The 26,401-nt window shown below is 47.5% G+C and overlaps 2 protein-coding genes across 2 annotated transcripts in view; both read left to right on the top strand.

Moving 5' to 3' along the window:
- The window catches only part of SPMAP2 (sperm microtubule associated protein 2), a 321,282-nt gene that overhangs the window by 60,961 nt on the left and 233,920 nt on the right, over window positions 1–26,401 (top strand). The gene's annotated exons all lie outside the window — the stretch shown is intronic.
- Window positions 18,031–22,451, top strand: LOC142294935 (uncharacterized). The gene is made up of 3 exons (XM_075338009.1): window positions 18,031–18,514; window positions 20,816–20,947; window positions 21,799–22,451. Exons 1-3 carry the CDS (start codon window positions 18,181–18,183, stop codon window positions 22,404–22,406), a joined length of 1,074 nt encoding a protein of 357 aa, XP_075194124.1. The 5' UTR covers window positions 18,031–18,180; the 3' UTR covers window positions 22,407–22,451.

Raw genomic sequence — 26,401 nt, 5'->3', positions numbered from 1 at the left:
CCCTGGATAGAGACGTGCATGAGGGCCTGTAAACCTGAAGTGCCCATTGTAAGGAAGTGGGTCTATTGTAGTATAGCCCTTTGGCAGGGCAGCCAAAAATTTGGAAGCTCCACATTGTCCCTAGATAGAGACGTGCATGAGGGCCTTTAAACCTGAAGTGCCCATTGTAAGGAAGTGGGTCTATTGTAGTATATCCCTTTGGCAGGGCAGCCAAAAATTGGGAAGCTCCACATTGTCCCTGGATAGAGACGTGCATGAGGGCCTGTAAACCTGAAGTGCCCATTGTAAGGAAGTGGGTCTATTGTAGTATAGCCCTTTGGCAGGGCAGCCAAAATTTGGGAAGCTCCACATTGTCCCTGGATAGAGACGTGCATGAGGGCCTGTAAACCTGAAGTGCCCATTTTAAGGAAGTGGGTCTATTGTAGTATAGCCCTTTGGCAGGGCAGCCAAAAATTGGGAAGCTCCACATTGTCCCTGGATAGAGACGTGCATGAGGGCCTGTAAACCTGAAGTGTCCATTGTAAGGAAGTGGGTCTAATGTAGTATAGCCCTTTGGCAGGGCAGCCAAAAATTGGGAAGCTCCACATTGTCCCTGGATAGAGACGTCCATGAGGGCCTGTAAACCTGAAGTGCCCATTGTAAGGAAGTGGGTCTATTGTAGTATAGCCCTTTGGCAGGTCAGCCAAAAATTGGGAAGCTCCACATTGTCCCTGGATAGAGACGGGCATGAGGGCCTGTAAACCTGAAGTGCCCATTGTAAGGAAGTGGGTCTATTGTAGTATAGCCCTTTGGCAGGGCAGCCAAAAATTAGGAAGCTTCACATTGTCCCTGGATAGAGACGTGCATGAGGACCTGTAAACCTGAAGTGCCCATTGTAAGGAAGTGGGTCTATTGCAGTATAGCCCTTTGGCAGGGCAGCCAAAAATTGGGAAGCTCCACATTGTCCCTGGATAGAGACGTGCATGAGGGCCTGTAAACCTGAAGTGCCCATTGTAAGGAAGTGGGTCTATTGTAGTATAGCCCTTTGGCAGGGCAGCCATATATTGGGAAGCTCCACATTGTCCCTGGATAGAGACGTGCATGAGGGCCTGTAAACCTGAAGTGCCCATTGTAAGGAAGTGGGTCTATTGTAGTATAGCCCTTTGGCAGGCCAGCCAAAAATTGGGAAGCTCCACATTGTCCCTGGATAGAGACGTGCATGAGGGCCTGTAAACCTGAAGTGCCCATTGTAAGGAAGTGGGTCTATTGTAGTAAAGCCCTTTGGCAGGGCAGCCAAAAATTGGGAAGCTCCACATTGTCCCTGGATAGAGACGTGCATGAGGGCCTGTAAACCTGAAGTGCACATTGTAAGGAAGTGGGTCTATTGTAGTATAGCCCTTTGGCAGGGCAGCCAAAAATTGGGAATCTCCACATTGTCCCTGGATAGAGACGTGCATGAGGGCCTGTAAACCTGAAGTGCCCATTGTAAGAAAGTGGGTCTATTGTAGTATAGCCCTTTGGCAGGGCAGCCAAAAATTGGGAAGCTCCACATTGTTCCTGGATAGAGACGTGCATGAGGGCCTGTAAACCTGAAGTGCCCCTTGTAAGGAAATGGGTCTATTGTAGTATAGCCCTTTGGCAGGGCAGCCAAAAATTGGGAAGCTCCACATTGTCCCTTGATAGAGACGTGCATGAGGGCCTGTAAACCTGAAGTGCCCATTGTAAGGAAGTGGGTCTATTGTAGTATAGCCCTTTGGCAGGGCAGCCAAAAATTGGGAAGCTCCACATTGTCCCTGGATAGAGACGGGCATGAGGGCCTGTAAACCTGAAGTTCCCATTGTAAGGAAGTGGGTCTATTGTAGTATAGCCCTTTGGCAGGGCAGCCAAAAATTGGGAAGCTCCACATTGTCCCTGGATAGAGACGTGCATGAGGGCCTGTAAACCTGAAGTGCCAATTGTAAGGAAGTGGGTCTATTGTAGTATAGCTCTTTGGCAGGGCAGCCAGAAATTGGGAAGCTCCACATTGTCCCTGGATAGAGACGTGCATGAGGGCCTGTAAACCTGAAGTGCCCATTGTAAGGAAGTTGGTCTATTGTAGTATAGCCCTTTGCCAGGGCAGCCAAAAATTGGGAAGCTCCACATTGTCCCTGGATAGAGACGTGCATGAGGGCCTGTAAACCTAAAGTGCCCATTGTAAGGAAGTGGGTCTATTGTAGTATAGCCCTTTGGCAGGGCAGCCAAAAATTGGGAAGCTCCACATTGTTCCTGGATAGAGACGTGCATGAGGGCCTGTAAACCTGAAGTGCCCCTTGTAAGGAAGTGGGTCTATTGTAGTATAGCCCTTTGGCAGGACAGCCAAAAATTGGGAAGCTCCACATTGTCCCTTGATAGAGACGTGCATGAGGGCCTGTACACCTGAAGTGCCCATTGTAAGGAAGTGGGTCTATTGTAGTATAGCCCTTTGGCAGGGCAGCCAAAAATTGGGAAGCTCCACATTGTGCCTTGATAGAGACGTGCATGAGGGCCTCAAAACATTGTTCCCATTGCAAAGGAGCGGGTCTCCTGTCGTTGTAATGTCCATTCTGAAAGAATGGGCAAAAAAATTTACCACTGGGGGTATACCTGAAACAACGGCCTAAGTATTGTAGCGGTCATCATGGTGGTGCATGAGGAGAAGGAGGAGCAGTCCAGCGATTATCCAAAGTCCAGAAGTTTGTACCCATAGGTGAGTGGAGGTACATGGCAAATTCCCGTTACAAAATTTAAATTCCGCTCTCATTTGCTGGTTGTGTGGTGAAGTCTGGCCCAATCCAACCCTTGTTCATCTTGATCAGAGTCAGCCTGTCAGCATTTTCAGTTGACAGGCGGGTGCGTTTATCTGTAATGATTCCACCTGCGGCACTAAAAACACGCTCTGACAAAACGCTAGCAGCAGGGCAGGCCAGGACTTCCACGGCGTAGAGAGCCAATTCATGCCACGTGTCCAGCTTGGATACCCAATATTTGTAAGGCACAGAGGAATGTCGGAGTACAGTTGTTCGATCTGCAAGGTACTCCTTGTGTATCTGGGCAAACTTAGGATTTCTTGTGGCACTACCCCGCACCGCAGGGGCTGTGGTATGTGAGGGGCCTAGAAAACTGTCCCACATCTTAAAGACTGTTCCCCTACCTCTGGCGGATTGGACTTGTGCCCCTCTCGGCTGTATGCCTTGGATGTCTACTGATTCCTGACCTATGACGCTAGCGTTTTGTGAGGGGAATGCTTTGCCTACTTCCGTGACTATGGCCTTCTGGAACTGCTGCATTTTGGCTGACCTCTCCGCCTCGGGAATAAGAGACATAAAGTTCTCCTTGTAGCGTGGGTCTAACAGTGTTACCAACCAGTAATGATTGTCGGCCAAGATGTTCTTAACGCGAGGGTCGCGAGACAGGTAGCTTACCATAAAGTCAGCCATGTGCGCCAGACTCTTAACAGCCATCACTTCAGTATCCTGACCAACACGATGACTGAACATGCTGTCGTCGTCCTCCTCCTCCTCCTCCTACTCCTCCTCCTCCTCCTAATCTACCCTGTCCTCTGGCCAGCCACGCTGAACCGAGGATATGACTGGTGTGCATGTCATATCCTCAATTTGGCCGGAGAGTTGCTCCATGTCTTCATCCTCCTCCTCGTCATAGTCCTCCACTGCACATTGTGATGAGACGAGGCTGGGCTGTGTGTTATCACCCACACCCACTACTGTTTCTTGCTCCAACTCATCGCGCTCCGCCTGCAATGCATCATGTTTGTTTTTGAGCAGAGACCGTTTTAGAAGGCAGAGAAGCGGTATGGTGACGCTAATAATGGCGTCATCGCCGCTCACCATCTTGGTGGAGTCCTCAAAGTTTTGGAGGATGGTACATAGGTCGGACATCCATCTCCACTCCTCAGGTTTTATGTGTGGAGTTTGACCCATTTCCCGACGGCTTAGGTGATGCAGGTACTCAACAACTGCCCTCTTCTGCTCACATATCCTGACCAACATGTGCAGAGTTGAATTCCAACGCATGGGGACATCACACACCAGTCTGTGAGCCGGAAGATGATAACGACGCTGAAAGCCAGCAAGGCCGGCTGAAGCAGTAGGTGACTTTCGAAAATGTGCAGAAAGGCGGCGAACTTTTACCAGCAGATCAGACAGCTCTGGGTATGACTTTAGAAACCGCTTAACCACGAGGTTGAGCACATGGGCCACGAATGGAACATGTGTCAGCTGGCCTCGCCTCAAAGCCGCCACCAGGTTCCGGCCATTGTCACACACGACCTTTCCTGGCTTTAGGTTCAGAGGTGTGAGCCAGTGATCTGTCTGCTGTTTCAGAGCTGTCCACACCTCTTCTGCATTGTGGGGTTTGTCAACTATGCAGATTAGCTTCAGCACAGCCTGTTGCCACTTTGCCGAGGCAGTGCTGCAGTGCTTCCAGCTTGGGACTGGTGTGGAGGGTAAAGTGGATGAGGATGCGCAGGAGGAGGAGGCTGAAGAGCATGACATTCCGGAGCTGTAGAGTGTGGGTGAAACCCTAACTGAGGTAGGGCCTGCAAACCTTGGTGTGGGAAGGACGTGTTCCGTCCCTCGCTCAGACTGGGTCCCAGCTTCCACAATATTAACCCAGTGTGCCGTCAACGAGATGTAGCGGCCTTGCCCACAAGCACTTGTCATCGTGTCTGTGGTTAGGTGGACTTTGGGTGAAACAGCGTTGTTCAGGGCACGTGTGATGTTTTGTGACACGTGGTTATGCAATGCGGGGACGGCACACCGGGAGAAATAGTGGCGGCTGGGGACCGAGTAACGTGGGACAGCTGCCGCCATCAGGTCGCGGAATGCTTCTGTCTCCACCAGCCTTAAAGGCAACATTTCCAGCGCAAGCAGTCGCGAAATGTTAGCATTTAGAAGTGTGGCATGTGGGGCGTTGGCAGTGTATTTGCGCCTGCGTTCAAAGGTTTGCTGAATGGATAACTGAACGCTGCACTGGGACAAGGACGTGCTTGATGATGGTGTTATTTCTGCGTTGGCAACTGCAGGTGCAGGGCCGGAGGAGGCTTGTTTGCGGGCATCATGGACAGGGGATTGGCTCGCATGCACAACAAGCGAAGACGTAGCAGGGACATCAGCAATCACTGCTCCTTGACTCTGTTGTACATCCCACAAAGTCGGGTGCTTGGCTGACATGTGCCTGATCATGCTGGTGGTGGTCAGGCTGCTAGTTTTGGTACCCCTCCTGATGCTGGCATGGCAGGTGTTGCAAATGGCCTTTTTAGAATCATCTGGAGCCAACTTAAAAAACTGCCAGACTCGAGAAGACCTAACATTTGTACAGGCACCTTGTGTCGTGTTGTTGTTCCGGGGAACGGTTGCCTGACTTCTGCCTGGGGCCACCACCCTGCTTCTTACTGCCTGTTGGGATGCTACGCCTCCTTCCCCCTGTGCACTGCTGTCCTCGCTCTGCATATCCTCCTGCCAGGTTGGGTCAGTTACTGAATCATTCACCACGTCGTCTTCCTCTTCCGCACCCTGCTCCTCCTCCTGACTAGAGATGAGCGAACCGGTCCCGGTTCGGCTCGAGTTCGGTTCGCCGAACGGAGGTCTTGTTTGAGTTCGGTTCGTCGAACGTTCGACAAACCGAACTCGAACCGCATAGGAAACAATGGCAGGCAATCACAAACACATAAAAACACCTAGAAAACACCCTCAAAGGTGTCCAAAAGGTGACAAACAACTCACAACAAAACACAAACACATGGGAAAGTGACAAGGACATATACTCATGTGAAAACAAAAGAGCTGGACAAGGAAAAAGAGGAGGACACACAGATATATGAGTATATGCAAGGAAACGTCGATGCCATTACTGTGCAACTTGAGCCCTGCTCATTTTAGGCTTCCAATCTGGATAAATTGCCTGAGCTTGCCACGTACGGGGATCTTGTCGTGTCCTGCAGCCAGCGTTCTCTCGGAAACTGTCTTCAGTGCTGCTGGGGGTCTGCTGGCAGATAAGCACACGTGTCTGTCCACTGACAATTGACAATGTGGACATGGCTCTCAGAGGACTTTTCTTCCCCTGGGTCAGCCAGGGAAGGCGAAAGGCACGCGTATTTTTGAGAGTGCTTCATGCAAAGCATGTTTTTCATTTTGAAAACGGGCATCAACTGATGCCAGTCAAGTGGGGTGTGTGTGGCCCAATTAGTGGAAACGAAGGAGACTGTGGTTGGAGTCCCCTCGCTGTGTTTGTAAAAGAACCAAGATGAACAAGTCATGGCTCTCAGAGGACTTTTCTTCCCATGGGTCATCCAGGGGAGGTGGAAGGCACGCGTATTTTTGAAAGTGCTTCATGCAAAGCATCCTTTTCATTTTGAAAAGGGGGGTCAACTGATGCCAGTCAAGTGGGGTGTGTGTGGCCCAATTAGTGGAAACGAGGGAGACTGTGGTTGGAGTCCCCTCGCTGTGTTTGTAAAAGAACCAAGATGAACAAGTCATGGCTCTCAGAGGACTTTTCTTCCCCTGGGTCAGCCAGGGGAGGCGAAAGGCACGCGTATTTTTGAGAGTGCTTCATGCAATGCATCTTTTTTATTTTGAAAAGGGGGGTCAACTGATGCCAGTCAAGTGGGGTGTGTGTGGCCCAATTAGTGGAAACGAGGGAGACTGTGGTTGGAGTCCCCTCGCTGTGTTTGCAAAAGAACCAAGATGAACAAGTCATGGCTCTCAGAGGACTTTTCTTCCCCTGGGTCAGCCAGGGGAGGCGAAAGGCACGCATATTTTTGAGAGTGCTTCATGCAAAGCATCTTTTTCATTTTGAAAACGGGCATCAACTGATGCCAGTCAAGTGGGGTGTGTGTGGCCCAATTAGTGACAACGAGGGAGACTGTGGTTGGAGTCCCCTCGCTGTGTTTCTAAAAGAACCAAGATGAACAAGTCATGGCTCTCAGAGGACTTTTCTTCCCCTGGGTCAGCCAGGGGAGGCGAAAGGCATGCGTATTTTTGAGAGTGTTTCATGCAAAGCATCTTTTTCATTTTGAAAATTGGCATCAACTGATGCCAGTCAAGTGGGGTGTGTGTGGCCCAATTAGTGGCAACGAGGGAGACTGTGGTTGGAGTCCCCTCACTGTGTTTTTCATGATTTTCGAAGGGCATGACATGACTAAGAGGTTGAGTTTCATCATCTGCAACTTGTTGGCAAAAGAAAGGCTGTCTTTACACCCTTTTGAGACCGAGGATTTTCGAGACCTTATGCCCATTGCAGTGCCCCAAGAGCCGATGGCCAGTCGTCACTCCTTCTCCAAGAAAGGCGTGCCCGCGCTACCACAGCAGGTCACACACAACCTCACCGATTCCTTGAGAAACTCTGTGTGTGACAGGGTGCATTTCACCACAGATACTTGGACCAGTAAGCATGGACAGGGGAGTTACATGTTGCTGACTGGGCACTGGGTAACTATGGTGAGAGATGGAGAAGGGTTTGCTGTACAAGTCTTGCCGTCCCCATGACCTGTGTGTCAATCCTTCCTCTGTATGTACAAGTTCCTCCACTGCTTCTGCCTCCTCAACCTTGTGTGGGTCCTCCACCTCGGCCCAAACCCTGTGTGGTCAGGCCACCTTTCCTTGTAACTGCGCCCAAGGAATCCCACACACCTCCTTACTATGCCGGCAGCACAGCTCACTAGCATGATGCGGTCGACTCTTTACGTAGAAATGTCTGGGAAATGTGAGTCACACCACTGAGGAGTTGTGGACGGTAAGCTCTGGAGAGTGAGACCGAGTTTCATCAATGGTTGTCTCCACTCAACCAGCAGCCAGGGAAGGTCGGGTGCGACAATGATGCAAACCAGTCTGCGACCCTTCTTCAGTGCAATGTGACACACGTGCCTTGTATGGCTCACGTGTTGAACCTGGTTGTCCAGCAATTTTTAAAACACTATCCCGGCCTACATGGCCTTCTGCAGAGGGTACGGTGTAAAGCCTGCCTGGATCGACACACTCAGATGGGCTGTAAAGGATAGGCTAGAGGCAAGCCACTCACCAAGCTGGACATCCAGAACCCTGAAACCCTTTAACCCCTATACAGTGATTTGTAATTACACAGGGCCCAAGTTGATCAATACCTGTGGAAGGCTGGAGTTCCAGAGAATAGTAGTCATGCAGGGTCAAAAACATTAATTGAGGAAGAGGAACAGAATGGGATGGCCAGGACTTAATCAGAAAACAAGCAGAGGTGAAATGCGGATCGGCCAACGAGGTACATAAACAGCAAGCAGGAAAAGTAGTCAGGTAACAAGCACACAAACTCATAAAACTGAACTGGGGGTAACAGTAACAAGAGGTTCATAGCTTTGTCTGGCAGTGGTCTGCAGACAGGAGGGGCCTAAAAACGGGTGTGGTGTCTTCCCATTGGTTGTAGCTGAATGATGGTACTTCATCTGTGAGATACCCACCACCTACATTCAGCCTGTGGTTCTGTATCTGTCAAGATAACGCAACCCAGTGGGTGACCATAACCTGCGTCCACCTGCGCCGCTGGCATCGACTCCTTTCCCATCATCAGCACTATGCACGAAAGGAACACGTTGTCACCTGGCGACCGGAGTACAAATTGATTGAGTGGACTACGTTGGTGACTTAACAGCCGTGTGCGGCAATGATGCAAACCTGTCTGCGGCCCTTCGTCAGGGCAATGTGACACACGTGCCTTGTATGGCTCACGTGTTGAATCTGATTCTCCAGCAATTTTTAAAATACCATCCCGGCCTACGGGCACGCTGCTATGTGCTCACTTTCATCCTTCGCACCCACCAGCTCAACAACTTTCATCGCTCCTGAAGTCTTAGGGTCTGGCGGTTAAACGCCGGAAATGCGATGTTCCGACACGCAGGAATTGGAATCTGCACATGTTTCAGCGTCTGTGGCAGCACCGCAGAGCCCTGCTGAAATACGGTATGACGTATACCCTGGGCTAACTTGATCCAGAGGTGGTGCAGATCACGCTGCTGTAGTGGTGTCAGATCAAGGACCTATGCACCCTTCTACACAGTTTACAAATGTCGACGAAGATGTTTAGCACTGGCGATGCCATTCTCAGCGTGACAATTCTGGTCATCTACAAGATGGAGCACACTGTAAGCATTATTCGGAGTCAGGTGTTGGTCTAAGAGGAAGGGGAGGAAGTACAGGAGGAGTCATATGCAGAAGGGATAAGATCTACAAGGTCCATACGGTGAGCAGCACCTAGGCGGCAGTCATGGTGGGGGAGAGGGATTAACAAGGGCGCATAGTATCAGCAAAAATTGTTGAGGAAGGTGCAGGAGCCCATTAATAAATGGTGGACGAACTTGCGATGGGCATGGAAGACTCAGCAGATGAGTGAGAGCTTGCTCACATTTCGGTTGTGCGAGGTTGGGGGGAGAGGGCAGAGGAAGGAGGCACGATTCTCACCTCTCTGCCACCAACACACCAAGGACTTGGTCCTCCTGGATGCACAAGACACATGAGCGCCTTCTTGCTGCACTACCTACAACATGACCCTCGGATTGTACGAATTCGAAGTAATGCTAACTACTGGGTTACCACACTGTTAGATCCCTGTTACAAGACAAAATTTGGCGAAATAATTCCTGCCATAGAAAGGGACGCACGTATACAGGAGTATCTGCAGAAGATGGTACGGATTCTTAGATCTGCTTTTCCAGTAAACACCAGTGCTGCACAGAGTGAATCTCAACGCTTTGTCATGGATAGGAGGAAATGGTCTTTTACTTGTCCACATCTGAGGGACCGAGGGCTGGCTGCTGTGCTGAGATGGCATTGAGTACGGTGTCCCTGCAGAGTTGCACTTTTGGTCATATACCAAAATGAGTTGAAAAAGGACAGATGCTGGTGGAAAGGGGAACAGTTGTGTTGGAAAGGGGAAAAAAGTTTTTTTCCGTGGGTTTGGTGGTTAAGCAAAAGTAACATTTGATGAAGAAACACCATCTGTTACGGTAGGACTGGCAGATTTGGATAAGGTGGTATATAGTATGTTACCGCTATATAACGAAAATTAATAAGAAAAAAAAGAGAAAGGTATATATCCCCATCAGCAGTCAGTGTCCACCGTGCTCCCAGATGGAAAAGGAGAGGTTGGCAACTGGAAGGTTAGGTGGAGGATACAGATCTGTGTGGCTATGAAACTAATAGTTGCCTGAACCGAGTTAGACGCCACTCGGATCTGGAGACTGGGAGCCCTGTTAGCGTTGTCGCGGGAGGAGGAGGTGCGCTGCGCTCACCCACTGCTCGGGTCCGGCTGCTGCTGCTACTGCTGCTCGGTGGTGGCTCGAGCGGTGGGCCGTATCCCGGGGCCTCGAGCGGCACTCCTCGCCCGTGAGTGAAAAGGGGATATTGATTTTGGGGATTGGATATTGTCCTGACGCCACCCACGGTTGTGGTGAGGTTGTGACACCACCGCTGCTCTGGACGGGGATCCCAGGAGCGATGACAGGGAGCATCTTGGATGTTAGTTCTCCCCTCCGTGGGTAGGGGGTTGGTTGTTCCGGGGCCCAGTGATGGGGTAGGGAATGATGGCAGGCGGGTTGCGGGGCCTGGTGAGGTGCAGGGTCGCGGGGGCAGCGCTGTGCCGCACGGCATGGTGGTACTCACTCAGCCAATGATGAAGACACAGTTCTTGGTAAAACACACGGCTGGATGGACGGGTCCCGCAGACGGCTGCGGTGTTTTCGGCTCCCGGCAGGTTGATGGTGACTGCCTTTCCCTGCACCTGTGTACTGTTTGGTTTCAATGAGTTCCCACCGGTAACCCGCTCCCCAGCTTGGATATGGGCTGGAGGAGCCCCTTTTGCCCGCAGGCTCTGGCCCTGGGAACGGTAGCCTTGGTGGTGGCTGTGTTTCCCTCTCTCGGTTGGACTGTTGCCTTCTGTCAGGACTTGGCTGCTGGGAAACCCAGGATGTTCTCTTCGCTAACGGATTTGACAAATTCACGGCGACTCCTAGCCTTGTCAGGGTCCGTAAGCCCCTGCCGGATGGTGCTGGCTTCTCTTTGCGTACCGGTCCGGTACCGCCGGGCCACCGCCCGTCTACGGTCCTTGCGGCTAGCTCCAATCGGCCACTCCTGCAGACGGTCACCACCGTCTGACAACCTTGCTGTTCCGTCCGGGCCAGACACCTGGACCGACTTCAGACTGCTCAACTGCCACTTCACTCCTCTCACTTTCTCTTCCACAACTCATCTCTGACTGTTTTCCCGCCTCCAGGACTGTGAACTCCTCGGTGGGCAGAGACCAACCGCCTGGCTCCATCCCCTGGTGTGGACATCAGCCCCTGGAGGAAGGCAACAAGGGTTTTTGTCTGACTTTGGTGTGCCTGAACGGGAGTGTGGGGTGTGTTGGTGTTGTTCTGTGACGACCTGGCTTGTCCAGGGCGCCACACTGGTGTTGTGGCAGCTGAGTTGTTTCTGCTCCCCACTGAGTTGTTTCTGCTCCCCACCGCTGCTTCAGCTATGCTGAGGCCCGTTCCGCTGTTCTCTGAGGTAATTTTACCTCACCCATATGGCAGGCTGCGTGGACCGGCACAGGTGCCGCTCTGCTGATCACGACTCCAGATCCTGGCTCTGCAGCTGTGCCTCCGGGTGTGGGGTGGGCAGGAGACCTGAAGTCCTTCTGTCCTTACATTACATTACACAAAAAAATTTGTGGTACTGTCCCCTTTTTTTTCTTAATGACTATATACTAATTCTGTTTTTATCTTGTTTTGAATTAAAGTGACAAGCAAATGGGTAACAATGATTTTAATTTTTGACTTTCAGTCTCCATATCTCACGATGTGCTACAGCTTTAAGCATGTGACTACCTTCATTTTAATTTAATTTGACTCAACTATTTAGCATATGATTAGTTCTGCAGATTTTGTCATGTCACTATATTGTTACTGTTTTGCTCATGGTGTTTGAACAATCCTGTATGCTCTAAATTACAACTTGTTCTCACATTTCCTAGTAGGTCAGTGTTTTACTACGTTGATTCCCAGGGGAAAGTAACTGGTTTGAATCAAGGACCAGGAATGAAGATATCCCAAGAAAAAAGGAACAGCATCATCTAGCTCATCGATAGTGGTCTTTCGGCCAAACAAATTGCCAAACTGCTTCATGTGGCTGCTATGATAGTTGGAAGAATAAGAAATTAAGTCCATCCATTCATTCAAAAGCCAAAAGGGGGACATCCAGGCAAAATATTGGAGTCAACAAGTTGACTCATCACAACGTCTATCAGTTCTGGCTTGACAAATACAGATATCAATGCAAGCATTATGCAACGGACATTACACAAGTCTGTAATGGTGACCCGAAAAAAGGTGAAGAAGCCTCAATTTTCATATCATCATAAGAAGCGTTGGCTTAAGTATGCAAAAAAAAGTACGAAAACCAGATATTAGAAGATTGGAAATAGGTGATTTGAACCGATAGGACCAAACTCAATAGACTAGGCTCTGTTGGGTGCAAATAGGTCCGGAAGAAAAAAATGAAAAAGAGGCTAACGGATAGAGAAATTGAAAGAACTGACAAATTCAGTGGAGGAAGCCTGATGATATGAGGTTGTTTCAAAGCCAAAGGCATTGGATACTTGACCAGAATGGATGGTTGTTTCAGTGACGGGGTATATGTGAGTATCCTACAAGATGAGCTATTTTATATATTCAAATACTTTTTGTATGAAAAGGATGATATATTGTTTCAACAGGACAATGACCCAAAGCACATGTGAAGTTTGGCAAAGAAAGAGTTCAATAACAATGAAGTAGAGGTGCTCAATTGGCCCCTGCAGTCCTCAGACCTCAACCCAATTGAAAACTGGGTAGAGTTGAAGAAAAAGCTGTATACATACGCCAGTGAGTCGACCGGTATGCACCAACATTGAGAGCATGCCCAGAAGGCAGTATTGAAAGGCAGAAGGTGGATTTACAATATACTAACAAAATGATAAAAATAAAAATTTATATTTTTATAAAATTAAAGTAGTCTCATGCTCAAAGTTGTAGCGGATGGTGAGATATGGAGCCTGAAAGTCTAAAGTTCAAAACATTGTTTCCCCTTTTGCTTGTTATTGTAAATCGTTATTTGTGTGCTTTTTTTAAAATTTAAATCTTTTATATAATCAAGTCTTTTTGCTTGCTGCCATTTTTGTGATTTGTCTTGATGAACGAGTAATTCTGTGAAACGCATTGACATTAAACTCACATTGTCCAAGATTGGCAAAAATACATGTGTTTTCTTCTCCATGGATGTCCCTTCGTTATATTCTAATATTCCACACGATTTGGGTCTCATTTGTTTTAATTACTTTAGAACTGAAGATGTTATGATTCCTTGGCAACAAAAAGATTTCATTTTTAAAGGTTTAGCTTTCAATTTAAATTATTTTTTTAAATTTTTTTTAGAAAAAACATTTAATCACTTACTTGGCACAGCTATGGGGCCAAAATCACTCTGAAGTATGCTAACCTTTTCATAACAAATTTTTGAAAAAAAAATGTATTTACAATAGTATCTTATTTAAATGGTACATCGATGACTTGTTTTTCTTCTGGGAAATTTCTTCCAATAATGTAGTTTTCCATTAACTGGATTCAAACTAATAGCTGGTGACTTCAATTCTCCCCAAGAAATAGTGTTCATTTTTTTAGTTTTGTCGATATGGAGAGATTTTTAAGAAAGTGGATACAAACAGTTACATTTATTTCGAAAGTGGACATTGTTCTAATTGGCTACTCAACATACCCCATAATCAATTCAAAACAATCAGGAATTGCTTTTGAGACTGAGTTTAATGAACAAGAGAAGATTTTATAAGCCAGAATTTATGAAAGTAACTAGCCAAAGAAATTGATTAATAATGCTCCTTTTGAATTTAGGTCTTTTAAATAAGATAAACTTTTTAATAATTTGGATAACAAAGCGTTGAATAATTCACAGAATTTTGAGTCCAATGTTATTGCCACTTTTAATTCAGATATTCAAATATTTCAAAACAACCTTCAAGATCACTGGACAATTTTGCTTAATGATCCAGTATTAGGCAATACTCTACCTAGATTTCCAGGTTTTACATTTAGGAGAGGACATACATTAAGAAATATCTTAGAACCCAGTAGGTTGAGATCTTATAACTGGAAATGGGTGATTCCGCAGATGTCCAGGTTCGGCAAGTCTGGCTGGACTTGATCTGAACATGACCCCGGATGCTGAACCCTATATAAGTCAAAGGGACCCAAGTGTTATAAAATGGTCCTAGTAAAATCTAGGGGGCTGCAAAAAGGAAGGAAAATGGGGATTAAGGCAGGACAATTATACTTACCAAGTTTCCAGCTGTCACACTGCTTTTGGGTCTGCTCATTAAAACTCATGAACATTCAATGCTTCCCCCGCCCAACCTCTGTGACTGTGTCTGTAATTGGTTGCAGTCAGATTGCTGGTGTGCTGGCATCTATGATTGGTTGCCATCACACTAACTGTCTGGGTCCTGAAGTGGAGTGTAAAAAAAAAATAAATAATTGGGAAAAAATGATGCAGGGTCCCCTGTATTTTGATACCTAACACAGATAAAGAGGACAGATGGTGGCTACAGCCATTAACTGTGTGTGTTATCTTGCTATGTGTGAAAATACAAGGGACCCCATGCTTTTTCTTTAATTATTTAAATATTTTTTTTTTAAAATGGTCCCCACAAATTTTGATACACAGCAAGATAAAGCACATTCCTGGGGTATGGTATTCTTAGGCTGGGGAAGCCTATGAAAATTGGGCCCTCCCGAGCCTGAAAATAGCAGCCCGCAGCCATCCAAGAGTTGCCCATCCATTAGATGTGCCAATTCTGCCTCAAATCCCAGTCCTCACAATTGCACTGGAGTTGTGGCAATCGAGCTAATAAAAGGGGTTAACGAAACCTTTGAATAGTACTTGATAGACGTCTATGAGACCCCCCCATTACCAATCATGTAAGTAAAAAGAAATAAACACAAAACACAGAAAAAAAATCTTATATTAAAAAAACACACTCTTTTTCCAATTTATTAACCCCCAAAACATTTCGTTTGTGAACCCTCCCCAACCACACCTATTGCCAATCCATATCATACGCATAAATAGCCTGGGTCTCAGCTTCCCATACACGGTAAGTTTTTTAACTGCATGAGAGGACACACACAAGCTAGGGACCCCAACGTAGAGAAATACTTTGGCGTAGTGTTGGGGCTCTATTGCATTGATCAATTCAGTAGCTAAATTTCTCTTGATTCATATGTTCATGGCAGTAATGCAGATTCCATTTTTCACATATTCACTCTTGCATATAGCTATTGGATTTTTCAAGTCAGTATTCACACAGCAGTTTCTGCTATTTCATGTATTCCCCTTACATAGTCACTGGTGTGCATACCTTATCTCCCCATAGTGATGTTTTTTTAGGTTTTTGCACCCAGTTCGGACTTAGAATGGTGTTCCAAAGGTTATTCCTATTTGTTAGTATTTTTTCGTTTGTGAACCCTCCCCAACCACACCTATTGCCAATCCATATCATACGCATAAATAGCCTGGGTCTCAGCTTCCCATACACGGTAAGTTTTTTAACTGCATGAGAGGACACACACAAGCTAGGGACCCCAACGTAGAGAAATACTTTGGCGTAGTGTTGGGGCTCTATTGCATTGATCAATTCAGTAGCTAAATTTCTCTTGATTCATATGTTCATGGCAGTAATGCAGATTCCATTTTTCACATATTCACTCTTGCATATAGCTATTGGATTTTTCAAGTCAGTATTCACACAGCAGTTTCTGCTATTTCATGTATTCCCCTTACATAGTCACTGGTGTGCATACCTTATCTCCCCATAGTGATTTTTTTTAGGTTTTTGCACCCAGTTCGGACTTAGAATGGTGTTCCAAACCTTATTCCTATCTCCAGTAAAGGAGACAAACTCTAGCACAGCGCCACCTATTGGAAGTAGCGATCCTAAAAGTCACAAGTGGATTTTTAACAATCCTTTGCAATATGACTCAGGATATATAAGCCAGATCAGAATCCCAATTTGCAGACACGGTGTTTCGGGATGCTTGCCCCTCGTCAGTGCAAAGTATGGGGGTGTCTGATCTGGCTCATGAGAAAGCTATGTGGGGACCACGGGGGAACACTATTCTCCTTAAGGAGACTTTGCAAGCCAGTCTGGCTGACTTAAAAACGTAGATGACTGGGGCAGCTAGACTCTAGCTATAAAGGGGAATGGTTACAGGGAGGAGTGCTCAAGCAGAAAAAAATGCACTACAAATATGTGGGTCAGTCTTTTTGATATATTTGCAGTACATTTCTTTCTACTGCTGGTTACCGGGCTCATAAGTATTGGCAAATACATAAGCTAAATATCTCTCTTTTTTCAAATATTCCTATAATAGTAGCGCAATGCCAGAGTTCCCTTATTCATTGTTCGCATTTTAGAGTGCAGTTCTATGTATTTTGTAGTTATAATGTGTTTTCAGCTAGCACCTGTTCAGACCTTGGATGTGTGGGTCAGTCGTTTTGATATATTTGTAGTGCATTTCTTTCTGAATGGCAGGCACGATACTGCTTAAGGAACGTGTCTCTGACTGTGGAGCCCCCCTGACCAATCCTAAAGGAAGCAAGGGTCGTGCCCATATCCCCTCTTTCCACCATTCCCTAGGTGAGCCACTAATTGGGATGCCCAGCTGACCAACAGGATCACAAGAGAAAGGGGGGTCCAGCCACACCTACAGGGGTTAAATTCAGTGCCCGGGGTCAGCGATTTCCTCTTTCCCTCTGGCTGCCCCTCTAGAAGCTTTTGTTCCTGAGGACCCCATGGAGACGATCGTCATGGCTGACTCCCTGATGGAGGCCCTGCGGCAGAGAGCGGCACAGGAAGGTGAGCACTGGCTACAAGCCCTTATTTCTGGCCTCAGCGCTCCCTTCCCTGCGCCCTCTCCGGCTTCTCAGGGAATTCTATCCATCCCTGGGACTCCGTCCACCGCAGCCCCTCCAGGCCACCCCATAGATCTGTATGCCCAGGCCTCTTCCTCACAAGCCCCCACCACAGCCCCTCCGGACTTCCCCATAGATCAGCCCGAGTGCTCGCTAGCCTCCCCCGCAGCCCCACACTCCAGCACTAGCTCCCCCGGGATCCAGCCGGTCACTAGCCCCCTGCACACGGAGCTCTCATCCCAAGCCAAGCCCAGGGAGCTGCCGACCCAGGGAGACCGACGCTCCCAGCGCTGCTCTCGCCCCCCACAGCGCCTCCGGGTCACCGGTGAACCCCTGCATCACCGGCGCCGGCCAGGAAAAGCTAAGCCCCACGTGGAAGCGCCCTGCCCCCTCCAGAGATCCAGGAGACAAATCACCTCCTCCTCTTCCAGGCCGAGCGTCCTGGCTCCGCCCACCATGCAGCGTCATTCCCGGGCACCGCCCACTCCCCTGTTGCAATGCCAGCAGGCGAGCACCTCCCCTCCTACAGGCTCCGCCCCTCCAGCAGGCTCCAGCGTGATGCTTACACAGGAGGCGGAGATCACCAGTGTAATGTCCACAGCTGCAGGTTCCTCTGCTCGGTCTCTCCTGACCGATCAGCGCTCCCTGCAGCAGGGCTATAACGTTACACACAGTGCACCAATCACCACTGACACACACACCACAGCCCCACTAACAGCCCCCCCCTCACACAGCCCTTACCAGACATACAATGCCCCCTATACTCCTGCCCCCCAGCAATGCTCAGCACACCACTAACCACGTAATCCCCACTAACTCTCCACATTCAGTGCACACCCCAATATTAACCAGCGGAAACCACTTAGTTACTGCACATAACCCGCCCTGCGAAACAATTAGCACAAGTTATAATGTCCCCTCGGTCGCCCCCCAGCGCACCCATAGCCACAGCAGGCGCAGGCATAGGCGCGGCAGGTCCTCCACAACCTCCTCCGACGAGTCCCGACGCCATTCCCCACATCCCTCTAAAAGGCGATCCCCACATTACCACCGGAGACGCAGCTCCCATAGGAGCCGCCACAGATCGCGGTCCTCCAGATGGCGTACCCCATCATCATCTTCACAATGGTCCGACAAATCCGAGAGTCCCAACAGACTAGCCCGGCCTCTCGACCGACGCCAGCGGTCACGAGCCGCATCCATGGCTGTCAGCCAGGGAGACCGGTCATCTCCCAGGGCGCCCGGCGAAATTAACCAGACCATCATCCAAGCAGGAGTCCCTCCAGCACCCGGAGTCGCTCCGCCAGCCATCATCCCAGCGGGAGCCGGAGTCCCTCCAGCACCCGGAGTCGCTCCCCCAGCCATCATCCCAGCGGTAGCCGGAGTCCCTCCATCACCTGGAGTCGCTCCTCTAGCCATCATCCCAGCGGGAGCCGGGGTCCCTCCATCACATGGAGTCGCTCCTCCGTCCGTCAATCGAGTGGGAGCCGGGGTCCCTCCATCACATGGAGTCGCTCTTCCTGCATCACACAGCGGTGAGTTCTCCGAGGCCAATGCACACGACACCGTACATAATATCGGGCATAACGCAGTGGGGAACGAGCTAGCGTCAACCATTAAGGCATTAATTCATCAGCTGACGCGCTCTAGCGCTACACCAGAAGATAAAGCTACACCGCAGCTAGCGAGCCTTCACAAGGACGCGTTCTTCTGCGGTATTAGCCCCCTAGGGGCGCACATAGATCAGGAGACAAGAGACAAAATCTGGAATAATGACTATATTGACATATGGTCCCTATTATCCCCCGACCAACTGACTATAGATAAAGAAAGGAGGACAAACGACCGTTCATACGACAGAAATAGACCGAAAATAGCGCAGACGATGAATAATTGGCTACAGGCTTTCGCAGTCTTAGGCTGTATTATGGGCCAGAAGCATCCGGAACGCTGCTCCGAGCTCTATATATATCAGGATCTGATATATAACTCATACAAGGCCCATGGCGGGTCAGCCTGGAGGCGGGATGACGAGGAGTTCCGCAGGCGGCTGGCCCTGCAACCCAGCCTAGGCTGGGGAGTTAAAGCGACAGACGTATGGTTACGACTGATGCTGTCACAGAAGCAGCCCCCCTTTTCACCTACGACCACTAGCTACCCCGCAGCCCAACACTCAGTGGTCGTGCGAAAAAACGGGCCCTGCTGGCTATTTAATGAAGGAAATTGCCGTTTCCTCACGTCGTGCAGATACAGACACGACTGCTCTGCTTGTGGAGGAGGACACCCAGCAGCAAGGTGTACCCGTCCAGCAATCAGGGTGCCTACAAGGCAGAACCCCGGTGAGCGTAACCGCAATGGCCCCCTGGTTAAACCTCTACCCTAATAAAGAAGCTGCAAGGCAATTGCACTCCGGCTTTACACACGGTTTTATTATCCCCTTCAAACCTAATAGAACACCAACCCTGGCGCATAACCTAAAATCCGCTCGCGAATTCCCCGACATCTTGAAACAAAAAATTCAAAATGAAGTAAACCTAGGCCGAATGGCGGGCCCCTTTGAATCAATCCCTTTCCAAAATATCAGGATATCCCCGCTAGGCATTATCCCAAAAAAGGAACCCGGGAAGTATCGTCTAATCCATCATCTGTCCCACCCAAAAGGCGCATCGGTTAACGACGGAATCCCCCCAGAGGAAGCATCGGTAACATACGCGTCCTTTGACAAAGCAGTAGAATTAGTCCGCGCAGCGGGGCCCGGTGCCCTGCTAGCTAAATCTGACATAGAGGCGGCATTCCGCCTATTACCCGTGCATCCCGACTGCTTCCACCTGCTAGGCTGCAAGGTGAACGAACACTATTATTACGATATGTGTCTGCCAATGGGATGTTCCATCTCATGTCACTACTTTGAGTTGTTCAGTTCGTTCCTGGACTGGGTAGTTCGTTACGAAACAGGCAGCAATTCCCTGATCCATTACCTCGACGACTTTTTATTCGTCGGCCCCGTAAACTCTAAACTCTGCTCCCTCCTCCTCACAAAATTTAAATTTATAGCTCAGCGGTTCGGCGTCCCGCTATCACCCGAAAAAACAGTCGGCCCCTGTAACGTCTTGCCTTTCCTCGGCATCGAGATAGACACTAACGCAATGGTTTTTCGCCTACCAGCAGAAAAAATTCAGAAAACACTGCATATGCTGGAGGGTTTCTGCGAGGCGAAAAAGGTTACCCTCCAACAGATGCAGTCCCTGCTGGGTCTGCTGACATTCGCCAGCCGCGTAATGCCGGTTGGCAGGGCCTTCTCTCGGCGATTATCACTAGCAACAAAGGGCATTTCCCAACCAGGCCATAGAATCAGGCTCACTCGCTCGCTGAAGGCAGACTTACTAGTCTGGAAGACTTTCCTTCAATCCTTCAATGGCCATACCTGCGTCATGGCTAAAGAGACGTCAAGCACAGACATAGGGCTCACTGTAGGAGGACGTAATAAAAAGAGCTTTGCGGCAATCTACAAGAACCAGTGGTGTACCGGCAGCTGGCCGGATCTGTGGGCCACATCAAGCTGGGGGAGTGACCCAGCCCTGCTAGAAATATTCACAATTGTATTATCCATGGAGTTATGGGGTCACCAGCTGGAAAACTCAAACATTCGATTTCCAACAAAAAATCTGATAACGGCGAAGAGCTTAAATCACATGTCGTCTGCGTCGCTGCCCTTACTGGCTCTGCTACGCAGGCTCGCCCTTCTATGCCTGAGACACAACATCTGGTGCCGAGCTCAAATAACGGCAGACATAGACGATAACCTTGTTAACTCTCTTTTATGTTCCGATTGGCAGGCCTTCACAGACCATCTCCCAATGGCGCATCCAGAGGGTATCCCGTGTCCTCCATCGCTATGGGACACTGTAGCCAATCACTAATGCCTCTAATCCGTGCCTCCGTTACACCGGCTACCTGGCAGGTCTATGGTAAGGCTTGGGAGGAGTGGTGTTCACTAATCCAGGGTAGGCCCGTTCATAACTGCGACCGCGCAAGAAGCGAAGTGACGACGGAATTTTTGCTTCGGCTCAAAGAACAAGGGGCGTCGGGCACATCGGCACAACGGCATTTATCAGGGATAGCCTTCTTTTTTCAATTAGCAGGGTGGGTGGATGTGACGAAGTTCTTTGTCATTAAGCAAGCCATGAAAGGCTGGAAAAGGCTTCAACCTAGTCAGGAATGTCGTCGCCCCATGTCACTGAAATTACTACACGACATTATTGCAATATCCCCCTCAATATGCAAGTCTCCATACGAGGCGTCCCTCATATCAGCATCCTTCGCTATCGTTTTTTTCGGCGCGCTGCGCATTGGTGAATTGTTACCACGCTCAAAAACAGCAACTGAAGGCGGGTTACTCAACGAGGATTTAGTCATATGCAGCAACGCTCTGCGCATTCGCGTGCGTAAATCCAAATGCGACCCCACCGGGAGGGGCACGTGGGTCCTGGTTAACTCAGCAGACGGCCCAGTATGCCCACTAAAAATAGTCAAACAGTACGCGCTGATCAGACACGCAAGCAGATTTTTTCTTTCCCATACGGACGGGTCCCCGCTTACCAAGTATCAATTCCAAGCAATGTTTAAACAGTGCTTAGCGAAAGCTGGGGAGAATCCGAAGGAATACGGGACCCATTCCTTCCGAATCGGGGCAGCCACTGAGGCAGCGAGGGCAGGAGTAACGGAGGCTGAAGTGCAGAGAATGGGTCGATGGAAGTCCGCTTGCTTTGCCAGATATATAAGACCGGATTTGCTGAAATAACACGTTTATCTATTACAGGCGACTGCAGACCGGCAGTCTGGGTAGTTGGTCACTCTTATATTTACTGGGCAGAAAAAAGAGCCATGATTCGACCAGGAGGAAAGAACCTTGGCTTCAGAAACGTTGAGGTCAATTGGAGAGGCATCAGAGGGCTAAGATGGCAACAAATTTTCCCGGAGATGGTGGACATCTCCAGGTCGGCCACGGGGCCGTTGGTAATGGTGATTCATGCTGGTGGCAATGATTTGGTGAAACGCAGTACGGTCGAACTACTAACAGTGATGAAGACGGACATCGAACGTTTGGCCTACCTCTTCCCGGATACAGTATGGGTGTGGTCAGAGATAGTACCACGAGCGGTATGGCACGGAGCAAAAAATGCAAATGGCATAGAGCGGTCAAGGAGAAAGATCAATGCGAGAATGGCAAAATTCATGAGAGAAAGATGTGGAATCGTGGTGCGTCACCACCAGTTGGAAGGCGATAACTCTGCACTGCTGAGGGCAGACGGAGTGCACCTTACGGACATTGGTCAAGACATTTTGTTGTCCGGGATACAGGACGGAGTGGATCAGGCCCTGAAGGTGATGGGTGGGGTCGGAGTCCTGTGTAGGCGGTACACATGATCCTCCGTGGCGGAAAATGGCGGAGAGGGGGCCAAGGTCGTAACAGCTCGTTGGCTGCACGCCGGTCGGTCGCAGACAAGGTTGCGGCGACGAGCTCGTAATGACATGGAAGGCCCCTTCTCTACCTATGAACTTAATAAACTGTGACCGACCTGTTTTCACCCCATCTAGGCCTGCCCGTGTTTTCATTTGGGGACTGGGGGGAAGAGGGGAGGGCACCGCTTCAAACATACGGGTCTCCACAGTCTGGCAGGCACGATACTGCTTAAGGAACGTGTCTCTGACTGTGGAGCCCCCCTGACCAATCCTAAAGGAAGCAAGGGTCGTGCCCATATCCCCTCTTTCAACCATTCCCTAGGTGAGCCACTAATTGGGATGCCCAGCTGACCAACAGGATCACAAGAGAAAGGGGGGTCCAGCCACACCTACAGGGGTTAAATTCAGTGCCCGGGGTCAGCGATTTCCTCTTTCCCTCTGGCTGCCCCTCTAGAAGCTTTTGTCCCACCCTCCCTCCCTTATATGCTCAGCACCCTCTTATTAGTTTTATTGTTTTTTTACCAGAATAATTGTGTGTTAACTGAATATATGAATATAGATGCAACCCTAGTATTTGAAATTACGTCACAGCGGAAAATGGCGGAGAGGGGGCCAAGGTCGTAACAGCTCGTTGGCTGCACGCCGGTCGGTCGCAGACAAGGTTGCGGCGACGAGCTCGTAATGACATGGAAGGCCCCTTCTCTACCTATGAACTTAATAAACTGTGACCGACCTGTTTTCACCCCATCTAGGCCTGCCCGTGTTTTCATTTGGGGACTGGGGGGAAGAGGGGAGGGCACCGCTTCAAACATACGGGTCTCCACAGTCTGAGCACTCCGCCCTGTGTCCAGGCTGTGTTCATTACCTTTTATTGCTGGATCCTAGCTGCCCAGACATGTAGGTTTTTAACCTAGATAGAGTCATTTGAGTTAGGTTCTTGGTATATAGAGATATACCTTTCCCTGGTTACCGAGCTCACATGCATTGGTCAATACCTAAGCTAAATGTCTCTTTTTTTAATATTCCTATAGCAGTAATGCAAAAGCAGAGTTCACTTATTCATTGTTCGCATTTTAGAGTGCAGTTCAGAGGCGTAACTAGGGGTTCAGCTCAGAGGGGGCGAAACTTCTGAGTGGGTCCCTAACCAGGTAACCAGATTTACAACTATGGTGTCGCAGCCTAAGGCTATGTTTGCACGTTGCGTTTTTTTCTGTGTTTCTGCAGCGTTTTTAGCAGCAGCATTTTTGCGCTAAAACGCATGCGTTTTTGCTTGCCAGCAAAGTCTATGGAAAAAGCAGAAATCCTGTCTGCACTTTGCTTTTTTTTCAGCAGCGTTTAATTTGCATATTTGTGGTCAAAAACCATGCTGAAAAAGAAGCAGCATGTCAGTTGTTTTTGCCATTTCTGCAGCGTTTCCTTAACATTGGAGTCAATGAGAAATGGCAAAACGCATGTTGGAGTGAATAATCTGCATTTAATATGCGTTTTACATGCTTTTTACCAGCGTTTTCCTAACCAAAAACGCAGTTGCAGTAGGGAAAGAACCCAGGCACAAACGTCATTACCTACATCACTTCCTTTTTACTATAAATACAGAGCTGTGTATGTTTCAGTGCCTGCTACTATTGTGATTTATCATACTAAACATACTTGGAGCTAGTGATATATAAAATGGCTTGGTTCCAAAGGATGAAAATAGATGTTGCTAAATTAATTTGTATGGTAAGTACATGAATATTTCCCTTTTTTTATCAAATTAATCATTAATTATAGTTAATAACTTTTTAATAAATGGCTTAAAATCTATACTTAATATTCCTTGACAACTTCACAAATTGTTGCAATCCTACAACCAAAGTAATTTGTGGGAAAAATGTTATAAATACATACCTTATTTTATTTTTGTATATGTGCTATAATGTTTGTTTGCTGATTTTGCAAAACAAATGTTATACTGATAAGGTATACCTTTATAATTTTCTTATAAATGTAGTAATCACTTAATTACAATATTTATAAATTAACTAACAGGTTGAATCCATGCCATGCCTATGGGATCCTACATGCCCTGAATATATGCAGAAAACAAAGAGGATGGACAGTTGGGGAACAATTTGTGCAGAACTGTTCCCACAATGGCATGAGGCTGATGCAGCCTTACAACATAGAATTGGTATATTTTTTTTGGAAAATTTTGAAAGCTAAAATTTTTACAAAATTATTGCAATTAATTATTATATATTTTTTTTTATTTTGTTACATGTAAAATTGTATTAGAGCTTGACGTGCGCAAAAGATGGCGTTCTGTAAAGGACCGATTTCATAAGCTAAGGAATGAGGGCATGAAAAGTGGGAGTTCGCCCAAGAAACCCAATTTCATCTATTATGACGAACTGTCTTTTTTATGCACAAGTCGCAAAACAAGAGAGTAAGTATTCATGTAACAGTATGTTTGCATTGTTTTATTACAATAATGTTATCATCACACTTATTTACATTGTTTTTAATTGATTTGTATGTTTTCTTTTCCTTCATCAGAACTTCTGGAAATGTAGCACCAGAAACACCTGTTGATGATGAAGAAGGGCAAGAGAGCCTTCATCAACAACACCAGGAAGGGCCATCTGCCAGTATTGATCACAATTCCTCTGAAAATGATGGGGAGATTGAAATTGTTAGTGTCCCAGAAAAATCACCACCTAGATCTACACCAATTAGCTCAGGTCCATCTAAATATATAAAGCCAAAAAACAAAAAAAAATACTAAAAATATACAATTAGAGGAAGAAGTCATATGTAATGAAACATTAAAATTATTAAATACAACAGCACAAGAAGATGACAGATCATTTTGGCATTAGTATTGCTGGTAGAATTCGGAAAATTAAAGATGTAAAGGAAAAAAAATACATGCTATGAGGATGAGGGTAGTTTCCCTTCATCAGGCTCTATTATTTCGAAAATCGAACAGATTTTCGAAGATGTCAAAAACCCACCAACCAAAAAGAATACTGAAACTATGGCCACCAACCCAATCTACATACCCAAACCTTATTCTGTTAATCAACATACCTATAATCCAAATGTGCAACAACCATATTTTCAACAGCCCATAACAACTCAAAAACCCCAACATAGCCAAATGAATATTCACCCTCCGTTAAATGTAAATTTGCAGTCACGAGAACAACATCATGGCTATTTCAGTAGCCAATTATTTTCTGACCCATAATTTTATATTGTTATAAGCTTTTTTTTTTGTATAATTGTTGACAAAAATTATGTATTAATGTTGCATATGAATTAAATGTTGCAAATATATGGCAATATGTTTAAAAAAGGCTTTATGAGTGTAATAAAGCTATGTAACAAAATAAAAAAATGTTTGGTTTCAAAATCTATGTTTGTATACTTTAATTTGGCATCATAGAAAGTGTTTTCATGTTTTAACTTGATGATTTTAGAGTTATCATTGCTTCAGGAACTGACATCATATCAAATTAACATAAACTAGACAGGAAAGGCAGACATTTTTGTTTTTGAATCATTTAACTTTATTTTTGAGTCCAATAACATGTCAAACGCATATGCGTTTTTTTATACAAAAGCGCTAAAAACGCACTAAAAACGCGGAAAAAAACGCATGCGTTTTTAGCGCTTAAAAATGGTCAAAAGCCATTTGGTCAAAAACCAAGGGAAATAAAACGTGCAGAATAAACTGAAGGTACTCCGACGCAACGTGCGCACATAGCCTAATAGCTTGTATAGACAATTGTATTTTTGGTCCAAGTGCGATCCAACAAAATATTGGATCACATTCGGACCAATGTTATCCAATGAGGCAGTGCACATGTTCGATTTTGTGCTCAGACCGAGTGGTCTGAGCAAAAAAAATAAATGGCAGCGTGCATGCGCAGACTAGTAAGTGTAGTGGCAGGGCCGTAGTTGGTATTCATGCT

The sequence above is a fragment of the Anomaloglossus baeobatrachus genome, chromosome 1, assembly GCF_048569485.1.
Source record: "Anomaloglossus baeobatrachus isolate aAnoBae1 chromosome 1, aAnoBae1.hap1, whole genome shotgun sequence".
In the NCBI taxonomy this organism is placed as follows: Eukaryota; Metazoa; Chordata; class Amphibia; order Anura; family Aromobatidae; genus Anomaloglossus; species Anomaloglossus baeobatrachus.
This window is presented reverse-complemented; position numbering and strand designations above follow the sequence as displayed.